At 37.6% G+C, this 27,770-nt stretch overlaps 1 protein-coding gene across 1 annotated transcript in view; it reads left to right on the forward strand.

Annotated features, from left to right (window-relative positions):
• Window positions 1-27,770, forward strand: part of LOC120533369 (zinc finger protein 721-like) — a 68,430-nt gene that overhangs the window by 17,781 nt on the left and 22,879 nt on the right. The window contains exon 5 of the mRNA XM_039760222.1: window positions 376-1,723. Coding sequence (XP_039616156.1) covers window positions 376-1,723 — 1,348 coding nt within the window. The remainder of the gene's footprint in view (window positions 1-375; window positions 1,724-27,770) is intronic.

The following is a 27,770-nucleotide window of genomic DNA, read 5'->3' on the forward strand; positions in this document are numbered from 1 at the left end:
TTACAGTTCTTTGAAAACAGCACAACAGAGACTTCTGAAATAATGGAATAATAATGTAAAATGTACAGGATTGTTTTCACACAGAAAGCTTTAAGGTGTGAAGAAACATTAAAAAAAAGGTAAATCACATGATTTAAGTGTACATTTCCTATTTTACTATTTAAACTTTTGCTACAGACAATGTGCTCATGTGTTGAGCATTTATAAAATTATTGAGATCTGTATCCTTCCGTGTTGAATTTAATTTTTACAATTTCTTTTGTTCTTTGAAATGTTGTTCATAATTTCAACAAGAATATATGTAATGTGACTTAGTTAACAACAGAGCAGTGGCGTGAAAATAAGCATTTATTTTTCCTCTTAACCTTCATACAGGAGAGAAACCTCACTGCTGTCCTGAGTGTGGCAAACGATTCACACAGATGGTCTCCCTTAAAACCCACATAAGAATTCACACCGGAGAGAGGCCGTATTCTTGTCCTGAATGTGGAAAACGATTCTCAGACAGGAGTCATTTTCGGAGACACAGAAAAATTCACACTAAAGAAAAACTAACACCAAGAGAAAAACCTTACTGCTGTTCAGAATGTGGCAAGCGATTTTGTAATTTAAGAGATCTTCGTTGTCATACAAGAATTCACACCGGGGAGAAGCCATATTGCTGTTTGGACTGTGGCAAACGGTTCTCACAGATGGTTACCCTTAAGACCCACATTAGAATTCATACCGGAGAGAAACCATATTCTTGTTCTGAATGTGGAAAACAATTTTCTGACAGGAGCCATTTTAAGAGACACAAAAAAATTCACACTGGAGAAAAGTTAACCCCGAAAGAGAAACCTTACTGTTGTTTGGAGTGTGGCGAACAGTTTTTGCTAATGAGTCATTTTAAGAAACACACCAGAGCTCATACAGGGAAGAAACCCTTCTGCTGTTCTGAATGTGGCAAAGAATTCTGTGACAGTAGTACTCTTCGAAGACACTGTAGAATTCACAATGAAGAAAAGCCTTATTGTTGTTCGGAATGTGGAAAACGATACTCGCGAATCACCTACCTTCAGATACACACAAGGATTCACACTGGAGAGAAACCTTATAGTTGTCCAGAATGTGGCAAACAATTTATACAACTAAGAAGTCTTAAGAGTCATGCAAGAATTCACACAGGAGAGAAGCCATATTGCTGTAATGAATGTGGCAAACTGTTTGCACAGCTAACGTATCTTCAGAGTCACACAAGAATTCATACTGGGGAGAAGCCGTATTGCTGTAATGAATGTGGCAAGCAGTTCTCACAACTGAGCAGTCTTCACATCCACAGACAGAGCCACAGTGGAGAGAAGCCATTCTGTTGTAACGAATGTGGCAAACAATTCTCTTACAGGAGCAGTCTTCGTAACCATTCGAAAATTCATTTATTGGAGAAACCACATTGCTGCTCTACATGTGGTAAGCGGTTTTCCCAAATTGCCACTCTTCAGACCCACATGAGAATTCACACTGGAGAGAAGCCGTACTCCTGTTCTGAATGTGGGAAACGATTTTCTGACAGCAGTCGTTTTCGGAGACACAAAAGAACTCACACTGGGGAGAAACATTACTGCTGTTCAGAATGTGGCAAACAGTTCACACAAAGGGCCACTCTTAAGACCCACTTAAGAATTCACACTGGCGAGAAGCCGTATTCCTGTTCTGAATGTGGCAAACTGTTCTCTGACAGCAGGTATCTTCGGAGACACAAAAAAATTCACTAGCTAGGGAAGCCCTGAAAGTGTAAATTAGAATGAAGAGGTTTAGTTTTAACTCTTTCCTCTCCTTCACTGTCTAAATCTTGATGAGTGTGTTCACAAGGGGGACTTTTCTTAAGATCCATACCAATCTTCTCATAATATGAATCTACTTTCATAGTGTGAAAGAATCCATAATACTTGCTGAAGGATAGAGTGTCCAGATTATGCACTGTGGTAGATAATGGTGGCAATGACGAGTGCAACACTTTTGGATAAAGACCAAAAACCTCCAATGTGATGTCAATCTGGATTTATAGTTTTGCTAGCTCCAGCACAATGGAATGAACAAGGCAGCAAAAACACATCAATTGAAGAGGACTGGACTCGGGGCAGTGACCAGTTGAATATAAAAAGGAGATCACATACTGATACTTCTACACAACTGACCCTGAATGTACAACTAAAGAACATGACAGGAGGTCCTGTGCATATATGTATAGTCCAAGAAGATAATATTGAATTGCAAATTAGATATAACTTTATGATCTGATTGGAATAATTAAAAACAAATCAAGAGAAATTGGAACAACTCCAAACAGAAAATGAAGATAACCATGATTAGAAAGCAAGACCTCCTATAGGCGTGTAAATAGAAAGGGAAACGTCCTGTTAGGATGCGAAGAAAAGGGTATTCATGTGATGTAGCATTAATGAAAGCATTAGCAGCCAACAAAACAGGAGACAGACACGTATTTAAAGAGACATTTGAGAATATATGGAGAAAAGTGACCCAACACACTTAAAAGGAGATCATCATCAAGGGAATGTGTCCTCAAAGGCAACTGATTCTCAAACGGTGAAGTGCCAACAATTAACAGAGAAGTGATGGGAGAAGGAATTGATGTGCAACAGATTAAAGGTGACAAAATGTTTACATTCAACTGAAACTGCCCAGAATTTGCAAGAATATACCACTGCAATGGCTCAAAAAGAGGAGTATCTAGAATTTGAAAAATCATAATAACATTTCAACCCAGACCCAAAAAAGAACAAACCAACTAAACAGAATCTGTCAACACTGGCAGCAGTTATGTAATTGGAGGACTAAGTTGGCATTTCTATGGACTTAAAGAGAAGAGAGAGCGACCAAGAATACAATTAAGGCATTCCATATGCAGTAGCACATATAAGATGAATGCTGTAAGGCTATAACTGAGAGAAAGCAAAAACCAACAGCATATAATGGATTTATCAACAGAAAACGGCATCCAGAATTGTGCAGCAAAACTCATCACCTCAGAATTAACAGCACAGAAGAAAATCCAAGTAAGGAACCATCATGGGAATGCATTCCACCTTGGATGATATAAACGGAAGAAAAATAAAGACACTGATGCTGAGAGTTGACATTAGTCAAAGTGTATATGGAAGGCGTGAGGTCATGAAGTCCTAACAAAAATACAAGAGTGGTAATTACACAATTGAATTTCAACACCTTAAGACCTACAGTGGAAAAATGACACACTCCAGTTCTGGCAGAAAGTCGAAGGTTATGATAGAAACACAACAAGAGTACAGAACAGGCGGTCTGAACAGGTTCAAGGTTAAGTGAGGGAAGCTCGGAAGTAACTTCACCTCCTGCCCCAAAAAAAGAGAAACATTTTTGGTGAAACATACAAGAAGATACCTGAGGACACAACAATGTGGATAAGCAAACGACAGACGGTCACAGAAAATGCCAAGTTAAAAAAGATGGAATGTTCCTTAGTGTTCTTCAGGTTTGTGTTTTTAAACTGGCTTTGGATTGCTTGATTTTTTTGACGCTGCTGCTTGTGTCTGACATTTTGTTCTGTGGATTTCAGACAACACTTTGCTTTGAAAAGCGGTTTTGATATTCGGCTCTTGTACTTTTTTTTTGGACTTACTGAATTTAATAAAATTAAGTTGAATCTTTATGTTTAGGCTTTGTTGTTTCTGGGCCAGAGATTTATGATTTTGTTCTCAGATGAAACTTCGATCTTAGGTCCTTATATATTAAATATTTTTAAAGTTTTGGTAGATCCTGAAACCATTAATATAACAACAAAAATCGGGAGTGGTCTCCCCTAGACTTTCTTGTATTCTCAGATATGGGGATGGACATTTGAGGAGTCAACTACAAGAGAATGATTATATTTTTATATTATGAACATTAAAGAACCATCAGCAGCAAATCAAATCAAATGAGTTATATATTGAAAATTATTATTAAAGTAAAGTTGAATAAATTGGACTCTGCAGCTGCATGAATAAAAGCTAAAGCACCACTTCTGGTTAGCGGAGATAGCCCAAAAGTGGATAGAAATCTATGTTTTGTACCTAATACTTGTATGCAAAATTTGGTTGACCTAAGTGAAAGCGTAGTCAAGTTATCGTGTTTACACACACATGTGCGCGCGCACACACAGAATTCCAAAAATGGTATTTCGGACTCAGGGAGGTCTTAAACATCGAGATTCATCAAAATCTCTAAATGGAATTTTTGGAGGATTCTGATACTTTCCCTATACTTTCTTATATGAGAAAGTCATGGAGGTGTAAAACGTTGAGATTCATCAAAATCTTGACATCAACTCTTTGGATGATTCCAATAATTGCCCTATACTTCGTTTACGAGAAACTAAAAAGGCAGAAGGGTTTGCCTAAAAGGCAGCTGAGAGCAAACAAATCCCCAAAACAGAAGCGAGAATAAATAAAGAAAAAAAATCAATCCTTACAAAAGAACTTCAATGGACCACTGAAGGGTCCTTCTTCTTGTCCTTCTCCTCCTCCTATAGTGGTTTGCAAACCCAATTTATGTGCAATAGTGCTGCCAACTTGTCTGGTGTGAGGTACAGAGCATGAATGAAAAAGAAAGAGAAAAAGAAAACATTTCTTTTAGACGAATAATAAATCGACACATACCGCCCCATACACCAGAAATAATTCAAAACAGTTCTGTGGTATGAACTAAGGTTAATTTTGTAGGTCATTTTTCAAAGTAAAACTATTAACCGTCAATACCTGTATAGATGCCTGAAGTTGATTCCTTTCTTCTTTTTACGCTTCACTCTGAGATGTTAATAATAATAATAATTCATTACATTTATATAGCGCTTTTCTCAGTACTCAAAGTTACATACTGTATTGTTTCATATTAATCCCACTGCCAAAATAACCCTCATTGACATTTGGCTATTTGATATAGGAGTTAATTAGATCTTGCCTGAAGAAGGGGCCTGAGTTGCTTCGAAACCTTGCATGTTGTAATCTTTATAGTTAGCCAATAAAATGTGTCATTTTGCTTGACTTCTCACTACATCCATAATGGCTAACATGGTACAACACCCTATTGTAGTATTATATGGGAGTTAATTAAGTCTGTCCAGTTCTTTAATCTTGTCAGAATTATTCTAGTCCTTCCTATTTTTTCTTCCCCATTCACCCACAAATCCAATGTTTGTTTATAATAATTCTTTACATTTACATAGCCTTTTTCTTACTCCTCAAAGTGCTGCCACGTAGCGAGGACTCAGGACGTGAATCCATGATCTCCTGCAATACAGGAGCACTACCTGTGTGGACATTTTTATATATTTTATGCCAATGTCTCTTCTTACTCCCATTATCCCATACATTTCTAATATAATAATGTTTGACTTTCTCAATCCTTCATCTTCTGATTTACTAATTGTCATTTCTGTATCCACACTGGACCATTTAACAGTTTTTATTCAGCCGTACGATCAACTCTTTTCAACACATTTATGTGCAGGAACCCACCAAAAACACACACGCACACACAGTAGCCAACATTTTACAAGCAAAATAAAATCTAATTGACATCCAATAATTCATCAAATCTGCAAGCAGAGGTAGTTTTAATACCCCTCAGTCCTGAATAAGTACTTGAAGAATTTGACAACTCTCTCTTCTCCTGAATTTCCCACACCCTGATTATTGCTCTCAGTTCTGCTATTGTTGAAGCAGACTGGCGCAGGCACCCAGTGCCCAATGAAGGCACTCAGGGACTCTGGACACAGCTGAATCAGGCTTGATTGTATGGCACACATAAGATGGGAATGAGCGTTCAGCCATATGCACCTTTTACTTTTATTACAATTCTCATCATACAAGCCATTATTCTACCTCATCGGACTCCTTTCATTCCCACTGCTCTAGTCTTGCCACTAATTAATTTTACTAATATTCCTTAACTGAGGGGGTGTCAAAACCCCTCACTGTCCATCATTTCTGTTTGACAGGGCCTATCCTTACTCCCTTTTAACTGGCATTTGCCACCATTATTTACAGCCAAAGAGTTCACATTCCCTTTCTAAGCGAGGGGCCCATTCTTCAGCTTGATAAAATATCACTCCTTATAATATTCATGATCTTATAGGAAAGGTTTTCCCAGATATTTTAAGGAATATTTAAATCATTATATGTATTGCTTATTTCATGTTTTTTTTTCTCATAAATCAAATATCACTCCTTATAATATTCAATAATAAAGGGTCTAATAATCTTATAGGAAAGGTTTTCATTACATACATGGTAAGCATTTCCCCAAACATTTTGAGGAATATTTTAATCATAATGTGTATTGCTTATTATATGGTTTTTATCTGTTTTTTTCTTTTTTAAACCTATTTCCTGTATAGATCTGGAGTTGAGTGTACATACAATTATTAGGCAGCCCCAGTAAATAGTTGTATTACATGGAAACACCCCTAGTCTTCATAATTCTATTCATAATCATCAGTTTCCAGTCTTTGGAAAAATTAAAGGCACATGAAAATCCATGCATTTTCGCTTATCCAGGGCAGGGTTACGGGGCAGCTGAAGCCGATCCCAGCAGGTATTGGGCACAGGACAGAAACAACACCTGGATAGGCCTCAGCTCCATTACAGGGTAAGTACATGCAAATGTTTCAAGAAATTACAACTCGTGTAGAGTCTAAAATGTCTGTAAATTCAATGATAAAATATTACAAAGATAAAATCCCTTGTTGTCATAAATGCAAAAATACCCTACATATGACAAAAATCTCTTTGTTGTTCAAAAGAAATGATATTTTTTTTGGAGTCAATTTCTGTAAAAGGGATGTTTTTGTACATTCAATAAGTGATCAGTACTTTTGTTTATTACATTTAAAAAAAAAAATAGATTAGAGGTTTGCAGTATTTGTGCAACACCGCAAAAGGTGTGGTTTTAATTAGGTCAATGAAAGGGGAAAGTATGCTGATGCATGCTGTAATTTGCCTGTATTCCAGTGTGAGTGTTTTTTCCATGCTATATGGTGATATTGAACTTTTTAATTATGATTTATTTATTTATTTTTAAATAGGTTTTATGTATTCTACTCTGTAGGGAGACCTGCAATTCTGAGGGATGTGGTGGTGCAACCCCCCAAGTAAAATTTGACTTCCAGGTTCCGTTCCAGTTAACAGCGGAGTAACGACAAATATGCACTGGTAGAATCTGGTATTATAAAAGCCAGACTTTTTATTTCAAGATTCAAGAGTATTTATTGTCATTTCATCCATATACAGTAGTACAGCATACAGTGAAATGAAACAACGTTCCTTCAGCACCATGGTGCTACATAAAACACAGGAAAACAAAGAATCCACGACACATAACATAAAGACACATAATATATAACAAGGTGCTTGTGAGTCAAATGTGCAACACTGCAGAACAGAACACATATATCAGATATTAGTCCGGCCCGTGAGTGTTCAGGAGTCTGACTGCTTGGGGGAAGAAACTGTTACACATTCTGGTGGTGAGGGCCCAAATGCTTCGGTACCGTTTTCTCAATGGTAGGAGTGTAAACAGTGAATGTGAAGGGTTTGTTGGATCATTCACAATGCTGGTGGCTTTGCGGATGCAGCGTGTGGTTGTAAATGTCCATGATGCCCTTGTTCATTTATCATTATCTTATCAATTGTCTCCATTCCAACAGTAGACAATTTGATTTTTATCTTGTGCCTAATCCAGTATTTCCCTACCTTCACAAGTTCAAGAAGATTCAAGATACCATATTTGTACATTTTCATGTGTCATAAATGCGCTAGGTTTGGACTTTTCACAAGTCTTGTAATTAGAAGGTCTAATTACAAAAAGTCTCTCTAGGAAGCTCAAGTCACTAAATAAATTAATTCAGACTCAAAATGAACAAAACAATCTCAAGAAATGCAGTCCAAATCCTAAACAGGTCTGCCATTACAGAGCATAGAATAAGAAGCGGACCTCTTCCGTCCTGTCGCAGCACTATGTGGCCGTGTGATGAACAGCAAGCCCATCTCCCTCCATCTACACCTTGGACTGAGAAATTGAATTAAATGTTAATAAAAAGAAACAAAAATAGAAACCCAAGCAAGCACCATAAAATCAATGAAGTAGGCATTTTTAAACAAGTGCACTGTTTTTACTTTCTCATATACGAATTATGGGGAAAGTGTTGTAATCATCCAAAAATTCCACTTTGAGGTTTTGATGAATGTTTTAGACCTCGGAGTCCGAAAATACCATTCTTGGAATTGTGTGTGTGTGTGTGTGTGTGTGTGTGTAAACATGATAACATGAGTACTCTTTTACTTAGGTCAGTCAAATTTTGTATACAGGTATTAGTTTTATCCAGCAGGGGGCGCTAGCTCCCTTGTTGGAATGAGTTATTTTGTAATTGTGACATGTTACATAATCCAGGACTATATAGATATAATATAAAAAGATGATACCACTCCCTTAGTAATACAGTGGTAAGAAATCAATCAGCTGCGCCTGAGTCAGGGTTCTTGAATCCTGGTCTCCAACCACGGGCACTGTCCGGCGTTTTGGGCGGAGTGGTCGCTCTGAGGCTAAGGATCTGTGCTGGTATTCAGAAGGTTGCCGGTTCGAATCCCCGTCACTGCCAAAAGAGATCTGGGCTCTTAAGTAAGACCCTTAACCTGTAATTGCTCCAGGGACGCTGTACAATGGCTGACCCTGCGCTCAGACCCCAAGGGGTATGCGAAAACTAACAAATTCCTAATACAAGAAATTGTATAAGGCGCAATAAAGAACAAAAAAAAAAATAAATAAAAAAACTTTCTTTACGCGGTATAACAGATGAGGAAGCCATGACAAAAACCCAGTTTCTGGGAGTGGGAGCCCAATGTGTACACACTGTAAAAAATAAATCTTGCATATGTGAAAAATAATAAAAAAATAGCTAACTATACGCAAAATAATCATTACCTTAATTAGTAAAAATGGGTTTTACCCTTTTTCTTGATTATTTTAATTCTAATTCAATTTAAAAATTAAGAATAATGTTAACTTATTATTTTTCTTGAAATGTAAACATTTTTTATAACTTATTCTATGTAAAAAATATACTGTGAGTTGAACACATTTAAGTTAAATTTAATGACAGGGCACTTCCTCTAATATCGAAATGTTAGAGGAAGTGCCGTGTCATTACATTGATTTCCTGGTCTTTACAACAACGCATTCAGCTGTAACGCTTATCCCATAATAAGAGCTATTTTACTACAAATGTGTAAGTATAAAGCATATTAATTCCGTAATGAATAACTAGTATTTCATCTCATAGTTACAAATGTAAGCATTTGTTGTTTTCACGAAAACTTTCCCTTCATGTGGGAAACATGGCGGTCAAGGTAGCGTCTTTCTAACAACTTACCTTGTTGGTTTGCTTTAAAAAGCAAGCACATTTCTCGGATAGTTACGTATGTTCATATGTTTTTTGTTATCGTTTAAAACTTTTATTTTACACAGAAAAAGAAAATGACACTTTGAGACAAGTTTGAGAACGATATGGCATTTGTCCTAAACTACGACCTGTAAACAACATAAAGACGTTTGCCTAACCGTCACGGTATTATTTGACCTCTTATTTAATTAGTGTTCTACATAGGCCATGTATTTTCTGGTTAATTTTTAACATTTTGATTTATTTAGCGATGTTTGATTTCCTATTTTATTTCAGGATTTTCGCTATCGCATACTGAAAAGTAGTGAAAAGGCGGCCATTCATTTAAGAGGACATGTTGGCGTAAATGCAGGAAGTGTTTAAAGAGCGGCACCTGCTGCAGGATTTCACGCTTTCACTCTCTGTTTCCTTCCCGTTTACCACTCATTCCTGGGACATTATTTGATTGAGATATACTTTTTGAAGAAAGTTTAAAAAAAGAAAAGACAATTTTCATTGACATTTGAATGTCAGTAATTCAGTAAAAATTATCCTCAGACATTTGATTTAATTTTCCTTTGAAAATATAACTGTTGTTGTGACTATGTCTGTATGTTCAAATAAATAAAGATATATGGATTTTTAGCATGTATTTGTTAAGTCATTACTGTCCAGCGTTGCATACTCACTTTTTTTGAGTACTTTAATTCAAATGAAAATCGGAGTAAAATGAAACCATTTTTTCCACTACTTATATTTAATCCAACTCATTTATTTTAGGTAAATTTGAGTTAATTAATAAATTAAGTTTCCTCAATAGTGCAGTATATTAAATCTACTCAAAAATATTGCTTGTAATTTGTTGCCTTATTTTTTTTTAAGTAATTTTAACGCAGTATTTTTTACAGTGCAGTCTGCCATTTTGGTTGCTGTGTTGAATTTTCAGGATCGAATGACGTTCTCTTCCATTAGTCCGTCGGCTTCAGATGTGTGCCGGTCAATGCTCCAAGGCTTTGTACTCTTTCTTCATGTGCAGGCCCCCACTTTGGCGAATCATACCATTCCAAACAAGACACAGAGGATACAGTTTCATGCTGACTTTGACACACAGAAATGCCCAATTTCGTAGTTGTCCCTATCTTGTCTTCTAATTCTTGCCTAGCAGTTCTTATATGGTGAACTCCTGTGTGCTAAATCTGGCTTTGTGTTAGCTGTGAGTAGAAAGAAAAGTTGATTTATAAAATATTTTTCTACAGAGCATAGTGACCTATTAAAACTTATATACTTATCACATCGGTACAAAACGTAGATTTCTATTGACTTTTGAGCTATTTCCGCTAACCGGAAGGGGTACTTTTTTGTTCACGTAGTCCAATTTATTTAACTTTACTTTTGTAATAATTGTTCAATATATTATTCATTTGTTTTTATTTGTTGTTTATGATTCTTTAATGTGCATAGTATAAAAATATAATCATTGTCTTGCAGTTTACCGCTCAAATATCCATCACCTATATCTGAGTATACAAGAAAGTCTACGTGAGACCGCTCCCGATTTTTATATTTGGGATTGTCACCCAGCATTTGTTCCAGTGAAACCAGTGGAGCGTGGTCTCTGATGTCTCCAGCTCCATGCCATTCCCCCAGGGTATTTGCTGACATCCGTGAGAATTTGTTTCAAGAAATGCGATCCACGCAGGGTTCCCACTCAGAATAAAACAGCCTACAAAATGCTCCTTCAGAGCCAGTGTTATGAAATTATATACCTAGATACGTATATCAGGTCATCCTGCTATTAGAAACCGTAAGATTCACTCTGACAGATGTATTGTTTGTTAAAAAGAAAATTTTAGATCACGATATATGAAAAATATCTAAATATAAAAAAGTTTTATCAAGAGGAAATTGAGCTTTAATGTGAAGTTGCATTAATTGTACATAACAGCAGTACATCGGTAGTGTCACACGTGTGCACACATTAAGCGCAGGTTATGTAGAATGTAATATTAGAAGTGGGGAGATCAAGGAAGGAGATAGATGCACTATATCCCAGATACAGTAAATAGATAGATAGATTGAGAAAAGGCACTATATAATGAAAACAGATAGACATGTGTAATGCAAGGGTGGCCCAATCTGTGAGGTCACAGAACTGTGACAGGACATGTGGATTAGTGTGGAAGGCTCCTTTCTGGTGTGTGTTGTAGTGGTTAAGGCTTTGGACTTTACACACTGAGGCTGTGGGTTAAAATCCCACTTCAAGTCACTTGACTTGCTTGTGCTCCAATTGGAAATTCAAAAGAAATGCAACCAATTATGTCTCAGATGTTTTAAGTCACCTTTGAAAAAGGCATCAGCCAAAAATGTCAAAGCTGTTATTGTGGGGTTGTCCATCCAATCTGGACATTTCCTGATAGGTACTGCATTATAAATAAGGTTACAAAGACTGATGAACATAGGTTGTCTATTTTTGCGTAAGTTCAATTTGTGTGGGCTCTTTTTTGCTTTTACATGCTTATGTAAAATTCTTTATATTAATACAAAATATTTTTTTTAAAAAGCAATAACGTTTTAGTCCTTAATATTATCTATTTTATAAATTCTAAGTCACCCAAAAGCCAACATCTAGTACACAGTCTAGTAAAGATACACTTAAAGAAGAAATTTAGAACAGTAATTCATAAAGCAGGTGTTGCAGAGGCTTCTGTCTTACTCAAAAACTGATTTTTGAAGGAGTCCAAAATCCTTACAAAAAAGCAACTTCAGCTTCCAAAACTCAGTGGTTTTAAATTTGATAAGGGCCCCTCTGACCTTTAGGTGCCTGTGCCTGGGCTCAGAAGCCCTGTTCCATGTTTGGTAATAAGCAAGAAACAATCCTGAGCAATGTCAGTGATTTAATCCAAACAGGTGCTCTACGGAAACATGCTGTGCTTTTTAGGATTAATACGCATGCTCACAAAGCAAATACGTCACGTATTCTCATGTTTGTTAACACGCTCATAGAATTGTGCTGCTTGAGTTTATAACGGATTGTTTTGATATTTTGTCTGGAGTTTTTGATAATTTTTCTAGGGCATTAGACGAGGTCTTTTAACATTCTGCATGAGGGTTTGTGACCTGAAATCCCTCTGTTCCGTGGAGGCTGATTTTGCCTGCTATTTCACTCTGGTTTCGCACGTTGCGACAGGTTTTTAATCTCGCGTTAATGATTTCTTGATGTTATTCAAATGATCCAATCCAGCTTGTTGCTCAGTTTAATGGCTTTTGTTTGTCTTGCTGAAATAGTCAAAATGTGCTCATAACTTATTTTCTACATGCATTAATATTTACGCTTTCTAATATATTGTAATTGCGACTGTCGAGGATTTTCAAAATAGCTTCTTAGATAGTTAAGTATGAAGCGTATAGAAATACATAATATAAATGCCTTGGTTTAAAATTGAGCCAACACTTATGTGATTTTTGCCATTAACATGGCTCATTGGCTCTTGTATGCATTCTTGGTTAATGTCATTCTTGCACGCAATTAGTTCCCTTTTTATTTTGTGAGTGATTTAATGAGGTAGCCACTTGGTGAATGTGTTCATTTCTGGAGACCATGTGGAATGTTACCGAGTAGCTTACATTGATGCTTGCTTCTTAATAACGCATTTTATACTGTCGAGTTATGATATCCAGTTTATCATTTTTTATGACTCACTCTTAAAATTTTTTTTTTTTTTTATTAAAATTTACTTGACAGCATTTCATGATAAAGGAAATATTTCTGTCAATGTGTACTAGTTGAACTTTTCAAGTGTTTAGACGGATTAATAAAAAAATAGGATTTAGCTGCCGTGTGCAGTACTATTTTTCGATACTGCACCACAGATTGACAGACATAAGCATCGATTTGTGTTACGGCAGTACAATTCGACAAAGCGGTACAAATTAATGAAACAATTAGACTGATGTACCGATGTATTAGGCGTCAAAAAGATGAAGTGCCTCGAAAAAAATATGACGTCTAGTCACTATACACAGAAATAAGCAAACAGACGGATTGTTTTAATAAAGACAGACAGGACGGTGTGGTGACACAGTGGTTAGCGCTGCAGCCACACATTTCCAGCATACACTACGTGCCTGGTCATTTTTTTGTGATGAGTTTCAAACATTCTTTTCATTTGGACGTGGTTTTTGCTCCCTTAACCCCCAGATGCAGTTAATTGCAATTCCGAATCCTCTCCTTTTAAGCCTGAAAGTGTTTGAATTGTTGTTTGGATTGTATTATCAGTGTGTTGTAAAACTGAATCCCTTAAAAACTACTGTCTCTTGAGTCAGCACATTTTGGAAAGAAAAAAAGTATGAGTTGCATTTGCAGAGCGCACACCCTTCTTTTTACAATACATGTATTTCTTAATCCTGAATTCAGAAACCGTTGCGTTAAATCGGCGCACAGGACCCAGCGACTACGAGGCAAGCTAATGCGCGCGCATGGAACTGGCGGGCAGTAGGACACTGTTGCTACCCGATCTGCGCGCGCATGCGCAGAATTTTACTATTACGACCCTACCCGATCTGCGTTTTTTTTACTTTGCGACACGAGTCCCCATCCGATTTGTCTCGCGCACGCTCTTGTCGCTTGTCGCTACCCGATCTGCGTGCCTACCAGATTTGCGCGCGCAGGCGTATTGAAAGCCTAACATGCCGTAAAGTGTTCACGCATGCGTTAAACAGATTGGGCAGCACCGTAAAGTGTGTGATGACGTAGACTTTCACTACGCACGCGCATGCAGATCGGGTCGGCAACGGGAACCAGGTAGTGACACACACCGCATGCGCTTAATGAAAAAAACATTAAAAACAAAAAAATCACTTTACGGCACGACTCGATCGGAACTGTGCATACAGCACAATTTGACATTACGGTTTATTCATTTTAGTTCCACATTAGTTGACCATAATGAAAATATTTATCCTGCAAAATAAACGAAGCAGCCTTTGTGGCGTAACATTGATGTCCAATGTTTAATCGCCGTAAGAGGAAGCTTAGGTGTGCACACCTGATGATCCCCAATTAGGGCGAACTATACACTGTGTACTGTTTGTATTATTTGGCAGGTACTAATATATATATATATATATATATATATATATATATATATATATATATATATATATATATATATATATATATATATATATATATATATATATACAGTATGTATATATATATTGTATATATATATATGTTATATAAAGCATGTAGTGTTTTTATTTTACCACTCACGTAATAAATCATATAAAGTTTCCTTTCCGTTTTGATCTATTGTTGCAATTTCCCTCTTATGTGCAAATTGTGTTTGTTTAAAAATATCTTTAGACATCAATTATTATTAATAAAATTGCCATTTATCTTAAGGCATCAAGTTTACAAAACCTAATGTATCCAACCAGTTTTATAGAAATATATGGTCCTTTTTCAAAAAAAGAAAAGAACGAACACTGTGTTGCATGGCATTGTGCTGACTGTCCCTGTCCTTAGTATTAACTGTGACAGTCCACTTGTTAAAATTCTTTAATTCGTTCTCAGTTCTGCAGTCAGGTCAGATGCTGAAGGAGTCGAGAGTATAAAGCCACCGTTTTAAATCCTCATTTATTCCAATGGCTATTAATCTTACAGAGAAGTTTAACTGTATATCCACAGACTTAAATTAAGGAAGTGCGCTGTTATCACTTAAATCAATCTATTTGATCTTTTTTTTTTTTAACAGTAAGTGCTTGTTGCTGTAGTTCATATTTGTAATTCATTTGTTCTTAATGATGTGTTTTTAATGTTATTTCAAGGCGTCTCTGTAAAACCCGCTGAGAAACCAACTTACCTATTAATATAATAAAACTGAACTGAATTTAACAGCTGTAAAATAAAATATTCTCCACTGAGCAGAATTTAAACAGCATGAAGTAGTTCAGTTTATGATGAACAACATGTGGACGGAGGGCAGTGATACTCATTCTTACAAGATTAATTAACACAACGCAGCGCTGTTTGTGTGCAGACTCCTCGTCTCATGTCAGTGATTTTATTCACCCATATTGACACAGAGCCAGTTCATTTTTACAACTTAAAAAAAGGAAATACAATACACTTATCATACATTTTTATTGAAGGAATAAATGGTACATTTAAAAATAAAAGTGAAAGATCTGTGAACAATGTTTCTCAAAAACAAATTATATACACACCCATATTTATATGTACTGTATATATACTATATACTATACATACTATATATATATAATGAGTAGAAAATTCAGTAATCATAAAGATGTATAAATGGGAAATGCATTTAACTAGAACACAACTACAATGAAAATGGCCAACAAGGGTGGTGTTAAAACTATTAGGGAAGGAGAACACAAATATATTTACAGATTTTTACCTTAGTATTTAAAAAAAATGTTAGTCAAGGTTTTGAACACAATAAAAGTGAATCATTAAATTTGTCAAAAAAGGAAAAATGCTATTTTAGGTTTATGAACAAGATGCTACTCGGAGTCAAAGAGTTCTTATCCAGCAATATTCCATAAAAATTCTGTTCTATTTAAACTGACATCTTTCCTGATCTGTCCTTTAATATTCGTTCACTAATAATATTTCTACATCACCTTTGCTTACAAGTGTAGCTCAAATTGCTCCACAAAAATATACAGTTACAAAGAAAACTGAAGGCATTATAAAAGTAAATGAGAAGCAGACGGAGGAGTCCTTGTCCTTTGTAATAAATACACTGCCTGGTCAAATGGCCGGGGACAAAGACAAACTTGCAGCCTTCAAGGACACTGGAGATAATAAACCTCTGGGGGTCCCAAGCCAAAGCCCACACAGCCCCCTCTGCACATCCCAGCATACATGATTGTGGCCGTCTCAGTCCAATCACAATTCCATTTCAGGACATCTTGTGAACTTTTCTTCTATCACACACAGTTGGAGTTGATTTAACAGACGGTGGAGACGCAGGGGGGCACCACTGCAATACACTGGAAAAAACCAACAGAGAAACCGCAGAGGTTAGTGCCCAGTGCAGAGCTTACAAAGTGTACACAGCACCATTTCTAATCTATTACTAACCAATGCAAGTAACTAAGAAAAAGCCAAATTAGAAAAGTGGGCTTGTTGAAGTTTTTCGAGATGCTTGACATTTGTAGCCTGGCACTTCTCTATTGGCAAAGCACTCCAGATTTTGTTGCACGAGTATAGAAAGCTGCTGGTTTTTATGGTTGATCTTGGAATAAAAAGCAAAGCAACGTTTCAGAGAAGAGATGTTGGGAGAAGACACTCAAAAAAACAGGCAGGGTCTAAAATACTCAAAGCCTTCTAATTATTTAATAGAACCTTAAAATCAATTCTAAGTGAGACAGACAGCCAGTGTAATGAAACCGAGACAAAAAGGCCAATACCTCGTGATCACTTGGCAAAGACACAGCAGATCAGAGCAGAGATTGAGATGGAGGATTCTAGAAGTGTCAGGAGGGCCAGCCGCTACTTCAACATGGCACACATCTCTCTGTCCTCCTTCTTTAACTGCTGCCCCATAACACGAGCGGACTCTTCTACTTCACTGTAACTGTTAAAAATATAAACACAGTAGATATTCACTCAGGGAGTTCAAACATTAATAAAGTGTACTCTCACTTCTTCTTCTGCCTCCTTTCTTGGTTCACCTGTAGATCAATTATTACCAAAGTAAACCATCACAACAGATAAAGGTCTGCTTAGAGTAAAGTCGAACTAATAATATTTTTTTTAAATTACTTTGGTTTTTTGTAGGATGTTGAAAGAACCCCAACTTAACTGTCATTGTATGTAACATCGTTTTTTCCTTTTACATTACGCATACAGTAGACATTGTGTTATAATCTCTGTATATCTGAACTTCTAATGTGTTGTGCTCAGGTGTTCATTACTTACATGAATACATCTTTGTTTTTCACTCCTGCCTTAGTTTTGTATTAATTTAAAATTAAGTCTCGGTTCTTTCAAAATCCAACAACAAAGCACAGTAACTTAAGAACATAAATGTTTTTTTGTAAAACAGAACAACATCCCTGTTTAGTGACTGCTGGGACTGATGCTCCTCAGTCTCTGTGTTTGTGAGGATTCACACTCTGAGGCTTTCTGTCTAAAATTAAAAAGCCGTGTTAGTTACTGGACAGAGTGAGCAGACATACAGTACAGTATTCAAGGCAGCAAAATATTACAGATCAAGTAATAAATATGGGGAGGCTTTGTAGGAATTGTGCACACATTACTTTTGAAACTGGAAGCCTCAGTAGTCTTACCTGTAGAAATAGCAAATCTAACATGAACTGCACATCATCTCGAACTGGAAATCTTAAAAACAGAAGAAAAGAACATCCAGTTGTGTCTCAGAATGCGGGTACACTGGCATCTGTTCAGCCACATGGAAGGCTGGTTACCACCGGGCATCCTGTAGGGTCAAGAGAAAAAATACAATAAAGGGGCATTGTACTTCTAACTGCAGCAATAAGAAATAAGTTATCTCTAAGGAGCAAGGCTCCTCCATTATATTCAGTTAATGTATGTATGTGAACTTCTATAAGATTATAACACATGACAACAGCAGGTGCCCAGCCTGTCACTGTGCCACATTAGACGCACACCACACTTCTCTGATGGCTTTGGATATAAATTTTAAAATTGCCTGTTTTCAACCATGGAATTTTTTTCTACTAAATAAGGTTAAAGTAATCCATTAACAATTTGTAATTCTATTATCCGCATCCTGCTTTCTTGTAATAACTTTGTTGTTGCTACTCTTGTATGTAATATAGCCTTCATCATTATAATTTGTTAACGTTATTATGGAAAAACTACTGCATTGATGTAATCTGATATCAACATAATAAAAAAATACCGACGGCTTTGGAGGGCACACTTTACACCCGTCGAGTGTCAGTCCTGCACTCCTAATTCTATTCCTAATTCGACACCTCGATTACATTGTTTTACTTAATTATTAGGATGCCGTTCACTCTTTAAGATAAAAAAAAAATGTGGACAAATGTTAAAAGAAACACACCACCAAATGCTAATAGAATGCTACGAAATAAATGACATACATATATTAATCCATTAACCCAAACACGGAAAATGCTGTGATTTTTACGATTAAACCACGAGATTACGAAGTGGTTTAACTAAAAGTGATGTACTTACAAAAAGCTGTATATGGCCATTATAAAGTTCACAGACACACGTCGCATTTCATTTCGCTCCCTCTTCATTCGACTGGAGTTAAATTTTTCAGGCGACACATCTTCCATGACGTTCTAAAATTCAAAAGTTGCCATCTTCCAGTAACAAGTCCACTTACAGACGGAGTTAAAGGACAATACAAAAATGACTCGCAACTACAAATCAAACCTGACGAGTGACGTGTGTCGTAAAACATTCGACATGCGCAGAACAAATCGGGCAGCGACGTGAAATGAATTTTTAATTAAGCACAGAGAGCGTGCGCGACACAAATCGGATGGGGACTCATGTCGCAAAGTAAAAAAATGCAGATTGAACAGGGTCGTAATAGTAAAGCTCTGCGCATGCGTGCGCATGCGCGCGCAGATCGGGTAGGCACCGCAGATCGGGTAGCGACATCGCTACCCGTCGAAAAGCGGAAGGGCACCTGAGTTGTTCTGCATATTGAGTCTTCCTTATTTTCGTGGTTTAGTGTAATGAAGGTACATGTCGTCGTCAAGATAACGTTTAACTGTGTAGAGGTGGCGCGACTCGTGTCTCTTTGGTGCGAATGCTTTACTACCAAACCGCGCGGAACGTCAGCTCAGCTGTGTCAGGTGCAGTGAGCCAGGAGTGCAAGTCGGTTTTAAAGCATCACGTCACAAAGAAGGTCAATGGTAAGTAAATCGAGTGTTTTGCTCCTTCACTTTACGACTCTGCAATCTCCATGTTTAGGCAACGCTAAAGTTAATTCAAATGTGTGTTTTCAGCTTGGTATTCCTCATAGCGCCGTGTCGTGTGACGTCATCGAGGGCGCCGGAACTGCAGTCGGCGTGCGGCTGGAGACCGTGGGGGAGTTGTGAGCAGTGAGCCGCAAGCTGTGAAAGATAATAGAAGCACTTCGTACCGAGTGAGTCTCCTGTAAAAACATCACATCGCCCAGAGGCAGAAGGTAAGTGATTCCAGTTCCGGTCTGTCACTTTATGGACGTGGGATTTTAAATCGCTCTAGAAACGATTGCAACCGCGATTCCATTAGACACCCCCCTTTCTCTTCCGGACGTAGGTTGATCAAATCCTCCAGTGTGCTTTCTATTTGTTAAACTTTTTGTAGCTGGTTAACTTCACTTTGTTGAGTCCCATTTCTACGTCAAAGCTTCCGGACATATCACATCTGTTTAATGTACATTTCGTGCCCTATTTAATCGGTTATCTTGTGTGTCTGCAGAACTCTAAACTCGAAGGAATAGCGATTTCGCACAAAACAGCGCGTTCATTTGTACATTTCGTTTTTCTTTAAGAGAGTAAAACACACAATGCTGTTAAAAATAAACTTGCTAAAGTAATTCGGTGGTACAACTGTTGTGTTTCACTTCCAAAATAAATAAATAAAAAATAAAAGAGAAAAATCGATGAAATAATAAGGAAATGGACAAAATATCTCTTCTCATACTAGACAGCAATATGTCAGTGTCCCATGTAATGCCTCATATTTATTAAAACAGTAGCAAAAGTCAAGCAAAGACCCAGCAGGGTAGCATCAAAAATGAATTCATTCATTAATAAAAAAAAATATGATGGAGATAAATAATCTCTTGAAGAAAAAAATAATTTGTCAGTTTAACTTAAAACATTAAACAAAATACCACTTTTTCATTGCCTTATTGGATTCTTTCAATTAAGAAAAATAAGTGTACATGCGAGGTATTTATTGTAGGGCATCACCATTTTTCTTTTTTCCTTTCTCGTATAAGAAGTATAGCGAAAGTATTGTAATCATCCAAAAATTCAATGTCGACTTTAATGAATCTCCACGTTTAAGACCTCTCTGACTTTCTCATATTCGAACAATAGACAAAGTATTGGAATCCTCCAAAAGTTCCATTTCGAGATTTTGATGAATCTCGACAATTATGTCTGTGTGTGTATGTAAGCACGATAACTTGAGTACACTTTCACTTAAGTCAACCAAATTTTTTTATACAAGTATTAGGTACAAAATGTAGATTTCTATCAAATTTTGGGCTGTTTCCGCTAACCGGAAGTGATACTTTACCTTTGATTTTCCAGTGTTAATGTTATCTCATCTTATGTTTCCCAAATGTGGTGTAGTGTGAAAGATTTGCAAAAACGTATGGCCAAAATGATCTGAGTGTAGCACTCCCAAAACATACCCTAATGAGGTTGGTGACTTGTGAAGCATCATCACTGGCCCAGGATCACTCACAGGCCCGCACAGAGAGGGTGGATGCAAATGGTTATTATGATTCGCTAAAGGCGAGGAGTACCTTGGCCGACTGGATGTCTAACTTTATATAACGACAAACTGTTGTTAGCTTCTGCAGCGCAAGAGTTCTCCTTGAGCTGTGCGCCCAATGTGTAAATCTTAATATTCTTCACACAACACAATGAGAAATCTATTTTCTGAGTTCCACTTCTTATCTGAAGTTCTAATCAAATGTTGTTTGCTCATTGTCACATGAGCTTATCTGAGGGTGAATTGTTGGAAATTTGTGGATAGAATCTGGAAACTGTATCTTGATCAAAAATGGGTGCTTTTGTTTCATTAACAGAGTCTTGAGGAAAGGAGTGAAAATCGGACAGTTTCACAAAATTACAAGCATAGAGTATATACAGTGTTTAGCAACTTTACAACGATTAATGTTATCCTACATTTTCATACAACTGATGTAGCTCAAAGTGCTTTACAGGATGATGAAAGAGAAAAAAGACAAAACGATTAGGCAATACTAAGTAACTTAGAATAAAAGTAAGGTCCGACGGCCAGGGAGGACAGAAAAAACAAACCAAAAAAGAACTCCAGAGGACTGGAGGAAAAAACAAAATCTGCAGCGGTTCCAAGACCACGAGACCACCCAGCTCCCTCTAGGCATTCTACTTAACATAAATGACCTCAATCTGTCCTCCTGGTTTTCAGGGTTCACATGGAAGAACTTGATGATGATGGTCATGTGGACTTCTGGCTTTTAATCCATCAATGTAGGGACATCATGGTGCTTTGATCAGGTGGTGGCGGCACAGATCGACACCACAGAAAATGGAAAAAGAACAGCAGATACAGTAGGGGTTAGCACGGATTTCTGAGCCACCATGAGTAATAATTAAATTCATATACAGAATATCAGAATTACACTAAAATGAAGCCATGAGAAAGCCATGTTAAAGTAATGTGTGTTTAGCAGTTTGTTAAAGTGCTCCACTGTATCAGCCTGGCAAATTCCTATTGGCAGGCTATTCTAGATTTTAGTTGCATAACAGCAGAAGGCCACTTCACCACTTCTTTTAAGTTTAGCTCTTGCAATTCCAAGCAGACGCTCATTTGAAGATCTAAGGTTACGATTTGGAGTGTAAGGTGAGAGGCATTCTGAAATATGACGGAGCAAGATTATTTAAGGCTTTATAAACCATAAGCAGTATCTTAAAGTCAATTCTGAATGACCCAGGTAACCAATGTAATAACTAACTTTAGTGTGTTGCTGACATCTTATAATGTAATATGGTATTTTGATTTATTTGGTATGTGATGCTCTGCTTAAAGATGATTGGCTGGTTGGTGTCCATAAAAATAGGAATTTGATTTTACATTAGGGTGTTCAGATTGAATTTCACTGCATAAAAAGAAAAACCTTCAGATGGAAAATCTGATGTTTGAATGTACAAAGATAAAATGTTGGTGGTTTTCTGTGCATTGAAGACATAGTTATTCCATTCAACATGGTGGATTAGATTAAATTATTTATTTATAAAAGCACATTTAAAACAGAGGTTGTGCCAAAGTGCTGTACAAAAAAGCATTAAAGTAAACACAATGCAAGCAATCATGCAAAAGCAGATTAATAAAAACAACCAATTGTAACATCCACCACAATCCCATCGTACACAATGAAAGACAGAAGAAAACAAGTATGTCTTAGGCCGACTATTAAAAACCCCAATAGAGGATGAAGACCTGATGTGAAGAGGCAAGTCATTCCAAAGCCTAGGAGCAACAACTGAAAAAGCTCGGTCTCCCCTTGTGGTATTGTATACAGGGATTCCCTCGCTATATCGCGATTTGAGTTTCGCAGCTTCACTCTATAGCGGATTTTAAATGTAAGCATATCTAAATATAAATCACGGATTTTTTGCTGGTTCGTGGATTTCTGCAGACAATGGGTCTTTTAATTTATGGTACATGCTTCCTCATTTGGTTTGCACAGTTGATTTCATACAAGGGACGCTATTGGCGGATGGCTGAGAAGCTACCCAATCAGAGCACGTATTACGTATTTAATAAAACTCCTCAATTATATACGATATGCTTTTTGCGCGGTGCTTCGCATACTTGAAATCCCAAACAGCACGTATTGATTTTTGCTGGTTTGCTTTTCTCTGTCTCTCTCTCTCTCTCTCACTCTCTGACATTATCTGCTCCTAACGGAGGGGGTGTGAGCAGAGGGGCTGTTCGCACACTGGCCTAGAGGATACGGACGCTCCTCTAAAAATGCTGAAAGACTACCTTCACATTGCTCCCTTCCTTGCAGCTGCTTTGTCCAGCGGTGCTTTGCATACTTAAAAGCCCAAACAGCCCTATTGATTTTTGATTGTTTGCTTTTCTCTCTCTGTCTCTCTCTCTCTATCTGACATTCTCTGCTCCTGACGCGCACTCCTTTGAAGAGGAAGATATGTTTGCATTGTTTTAATTGTGAGAAAGAATTGTCATCTCTGTCTTGTCATGGAGCACAGTTTAAACTTTTGAAAAAGAGACAAATGTTTGTTTGCAGTGTTTTAAAGTCCCTGTCTCTACAACCTCCTGTGTTTCTCTGCAAATTTGTGACCCAAGCGTGACAATATAAAAATTACAATATAACCGTATGGTTTTTACTTCGCAGATTTTCACCTTTCGCGGGGGTTGGGTTCTGGAATGCAATCCCCGCGATAGAGGAGGGATCACTGTAAATCCTTTTTTAAAAATAATCCCTTCTGGCATCGGTCTGTTCTTATGTTTTAATCATCCAGTTCTCCCATGCCATTGGTAAAATGGACAGCCCATGAGGGTTGACACTCTTGTTAGCGAGAACCGATGATGATATCCACATTTATGTTGTTGTTTAAGGATGTGGAGGCGTTGATTGGCCGCCTTGACAATAGCTGTGATGCGTTGTGCCCATTTCAGGCCATCAATGATGTTCACTCCAAGGAGTTTAAAGTTACTAATCCTCTGAACAGCATCCCCTCTAATTTAGATGGAAGTGTGTTGTGCCTTCTGTTTCCTGAAATCTCCACCCTGCTTTTTGGTTTTGCTGACATTAAGACTGAAATTGTTGTCCTGGTGTCACTGAGTCTTCAGGTAGAGCTTCTCTCTCATTGTTAGTGTCAGGCCTGTGATGGTGGTGGTGATGATGTCGTCAGCAATTTCATGATGGACCTGGAGTTGTGTCTTATCACAGAGGTAGAGATGAATGAGGACGGGAGGGACTTGTCACAGTACCCTGTGAAGTGCCGGTGTTGAGGGACAGCATGGGGGATGTATGTTTAGATACTCCTCCAGATCTGATGGGTTCAGTGCACAAAATCAAAGCACAGTCCATTTCCTCCTTTATCACTGAAAGGTGCATTGAGGTGATCCTCTTGTCCAGTGAAATAAACTCCAAACTGTGCAGCATCTGGCCGGACATTTGTGAGCATCTCCACATTGCTCAGGGTAGGAGAGAGGTGACCTGTGATTGAGAAGTTTGGTTCCAGAGTCATGATATGTGTATTGGAGTCAGTGTTTTTCAGCCTTCATGAGTTTTTGACGTCTTATGCTGCCAGAAACCTCAAGTTCTATGTCCAAAGAGAAATGTTCCATTGCTGAGGTCTAATATGACTGGACCCACCCCTTTCCTTGCTGACCATGGTCTGACATTGCAGCTGACCCTTACCCTTCACAGTTTGAATGGTAAGCCCATATGTCAGGTCTACAAAGCTTGTTCCTGGGCTGGGCCTGACTGTGTGATTCGTTACCTGCCCACCAGGCTTCTGTCGGGGGAAAAAAACAATCACAGGCCTGGTTTCAGTGGTGCGTTCTGGTATACCTGTTCAGGTAAGGTTATCATTCATTTAGTTAGAATATTCATGGATGACTGTTGGATATGTAGACCAATGTGCTGTGGGTAGAAGTGTGAGCTCTAAGAATGATTAAAGCACACAAGAACCCCATGACCAAGGGGACAGTCCTAAGAAAGTGATGAACACCACTGCTGTCAGTGATTGGACCAGACATGAGTGCTTTGGCCATAAACTACAGTTAGCAATTAGTGAGTACCCAGTGACATCTATGCTAAACCTAAACACCGTGCATGACATGGTGTCTGTGCTGTTGCCATTTAGCATATTTTATATGGATAACAAATTATTACCTGTCTTGATAATGTGCGAAAACTGTGTAAGCATGAACTTGAAGGATATTCAGAAAGTCCTGTTCTTTATTTTGATCTGATGGTGTATTGGGCCTATTTTCAGCAGCAGCATGTAACAATATGCTGCATGCTAAATATTAATATGTAATGCTTGTACATAACCATATAGTAAAGCTATCAGGTTTTGTTTACATCCTACATTACTGTCATTTAAAATTTGCATCTTAAATCTCTTGTTTTCTTAATGCAGCAAAACCCCAATGTAGCATTCCCTTGTTTAACATTTTCACACATTTTACATTTTTGAATGTTGAGTGGCGATGGTGGCTGATTTTTCAGAAATAACATTTGCTTTGGGAAAAAAAAAAGAAGATATGTTTATACTTAAATTTTATTTATTATCTATACTAATAAAAGGCAAAGCCCTGACTGACTGACTGACTCACTGACTCACTCATCACTAATTCAGATAGTTTTTCCAGTCTAATCTTTTTGTAGCCGGGTGGAATGTGTGTATGTGTATTACGTTAAAAAAAAAATAATAGTAATAAAAAAAATATATATATATATAAATGAAAGGCAAAGCACTGACTGACTGACTGACTCACTCATCACTAATTCTCCAACTTCCCGTGTAGGTAGAAGGCTGAAATGTGGCAGGCTCATTCCTTACAGCTTACTTACAAAAGTTGGGCAGGTTTCATTTCGAAATTCTACACAAAACGGTCAATAACATTCGACAACATCCGCCATGTTGAACTTTCTTATTTATGGCCCCATCTTCACAAAATTTGGTAGGTGGCTTCCCTGCACTAACTGAAACCGATGAACATACTTATTTCGATGGTATGACGCCACTGTCAGCTACCCTATTGAACTTTCCAATGTCACTAATTCTCCAACTTCCTGTGTAGGTAGAAGGCTGAAATGTGGCAGGCTCATTCCTTACAGCTTACTTACAAAAGTTAAGCAGGTTTCATTTCGAAATTCTATGCGTAACGGTCATAACAGTCGATAACATTCGACAACATCCGCCATGTTGAACTTATTTATGGCCCCATCTTCACGAAATTTGGTAGGTGGCTTCCCTACGCTAACCAAAACCAATGTACGTACTTATTTCTGTGGTATGAGCGACTGGTTGCAATCGAGGGAAAGATGAATGCAGCCAAGTACAGGGATATCCTGGACAAAAACCTTCTCCAGACTGCTAAGGACCTCAGACTGAGCCAAAGGTTTACCTTCCAACAAGACAATGACCCTAAGTACACAGCTAAAATAACGAAGGAGTGGCTTCACAACAACTCTGTGACTGTTCTTGAATGGCCCAGCCAGAGCCCTGACTTAAACCCAATTGAGCATCTGTGGAGAGACCTAAAAATGGCTGTCCACCAACGTTTACCATCCAACCTGACAGAACTGGAGAGGATCTGCAAGGAGGAATGACAGAGGATCCCCAAATCCAGGTGTGAAAAACTTGTTGCATCTTTCCCAAGACGACTCATGGCTGTATTAGCTCAAAAGGGTGCTTCTACTTAATACTGAGCAAAGGGTCTGAATACTTAGGACCATGTGATATTTCAGTTTTTCTTGTTTAATAAATCTGCAATAATTTCAAAAATTATTTTTTTTGTCTGTTAATATGGGATTCTGTGTGTACATTAATGAGGAAAAAAATGAATTTAAATAATTTTAGCAAATGGCAGCAATATAACAGAGTGAAAAATTGAAGGGGGTCTGAATACTTTCCGTACCCACTGTATATGTTTATGTATGTATACAGTGCTCAGCATAAATGAGTACACCCCCTTTAAAAAGTATGAATTTAAACAGTAGCTCAATGAACAAAAGAACAATTTCCAAAATTTTCACAAGGCTGAGTTTTATTGATCACTTGTTTAACTCCATAACATGAAATTAAGGTTAATAATATAACTTAGATCACAAAATCTTCAGTTTTACTCAAATTGGTTAAATAAAAATGAATACACCCCACAACAAAAACTACTACATCTAGTATTTTGTATGACCACCGTGCATTTTAAGGACAGCACCAAGTCTTCTAGGCATGGAATGAACAAGTTGGCGACATATTGCAACATCTATCTTTTTCCATTCTTCAAGAATAACCTCTTTTAGAGCCTGGATGCTGGATGGAGAGTGATGATCATCTTGTCGCTTCAGAATTCCCCACAGGTGTTCGATTGGGTTCAGGTCAGGAGGCATACTTCGCCATTCAATCACCTTCACCTTGTTCTTCTTCAGAAATGCAACAGTAGCTTTAGATAGATGTGTGTTTTGGATCATTGTCGTGTTGGAAAAGTGCACGACGACCAAGTGCACGGAGTGATGGCAGCATCTTCTCCTTCAGTATAGAGCAGTACATTGTTGAGTTCAGGATACCATCAATGAAATGCAGCTCCCCAACACCAGCAGCATCATGAAGCATAAGGACACTGCCACCACCATGTTTCACTGTAGGCACCATGCATTTTTCTTTGAAATCCTCACCTTTACGACGCCATACAGTTTTGCAACCATTAGTTCCAAAAACAGTGATCTTTGTCTCATCACTCCAGAGTATAGAGTCCCAGTAGTCTTCATCTTTTTCAGCATGGGCCCTAGCAAATTTTAGGCGTGCTTTTTTGTGCATGGGCTTTAGGAAAGGCTTCCTTCGT

The sequence above is a fragment of the Polypterus senegalus genome, chromosome 8 (assembly GCF_016835505.1).
Source record: "Polypterus senegalus isolate Bchr_013 chromosome 8, ASM1683550v1, whole genome shotgun sequence".
Classification (NCBI taxonomy): Eukaryota; Metazoa; Chordata; class Cladistia; order Polypteriformes; family Polypteridae; genus Polypterus; species Polypterus senegalus.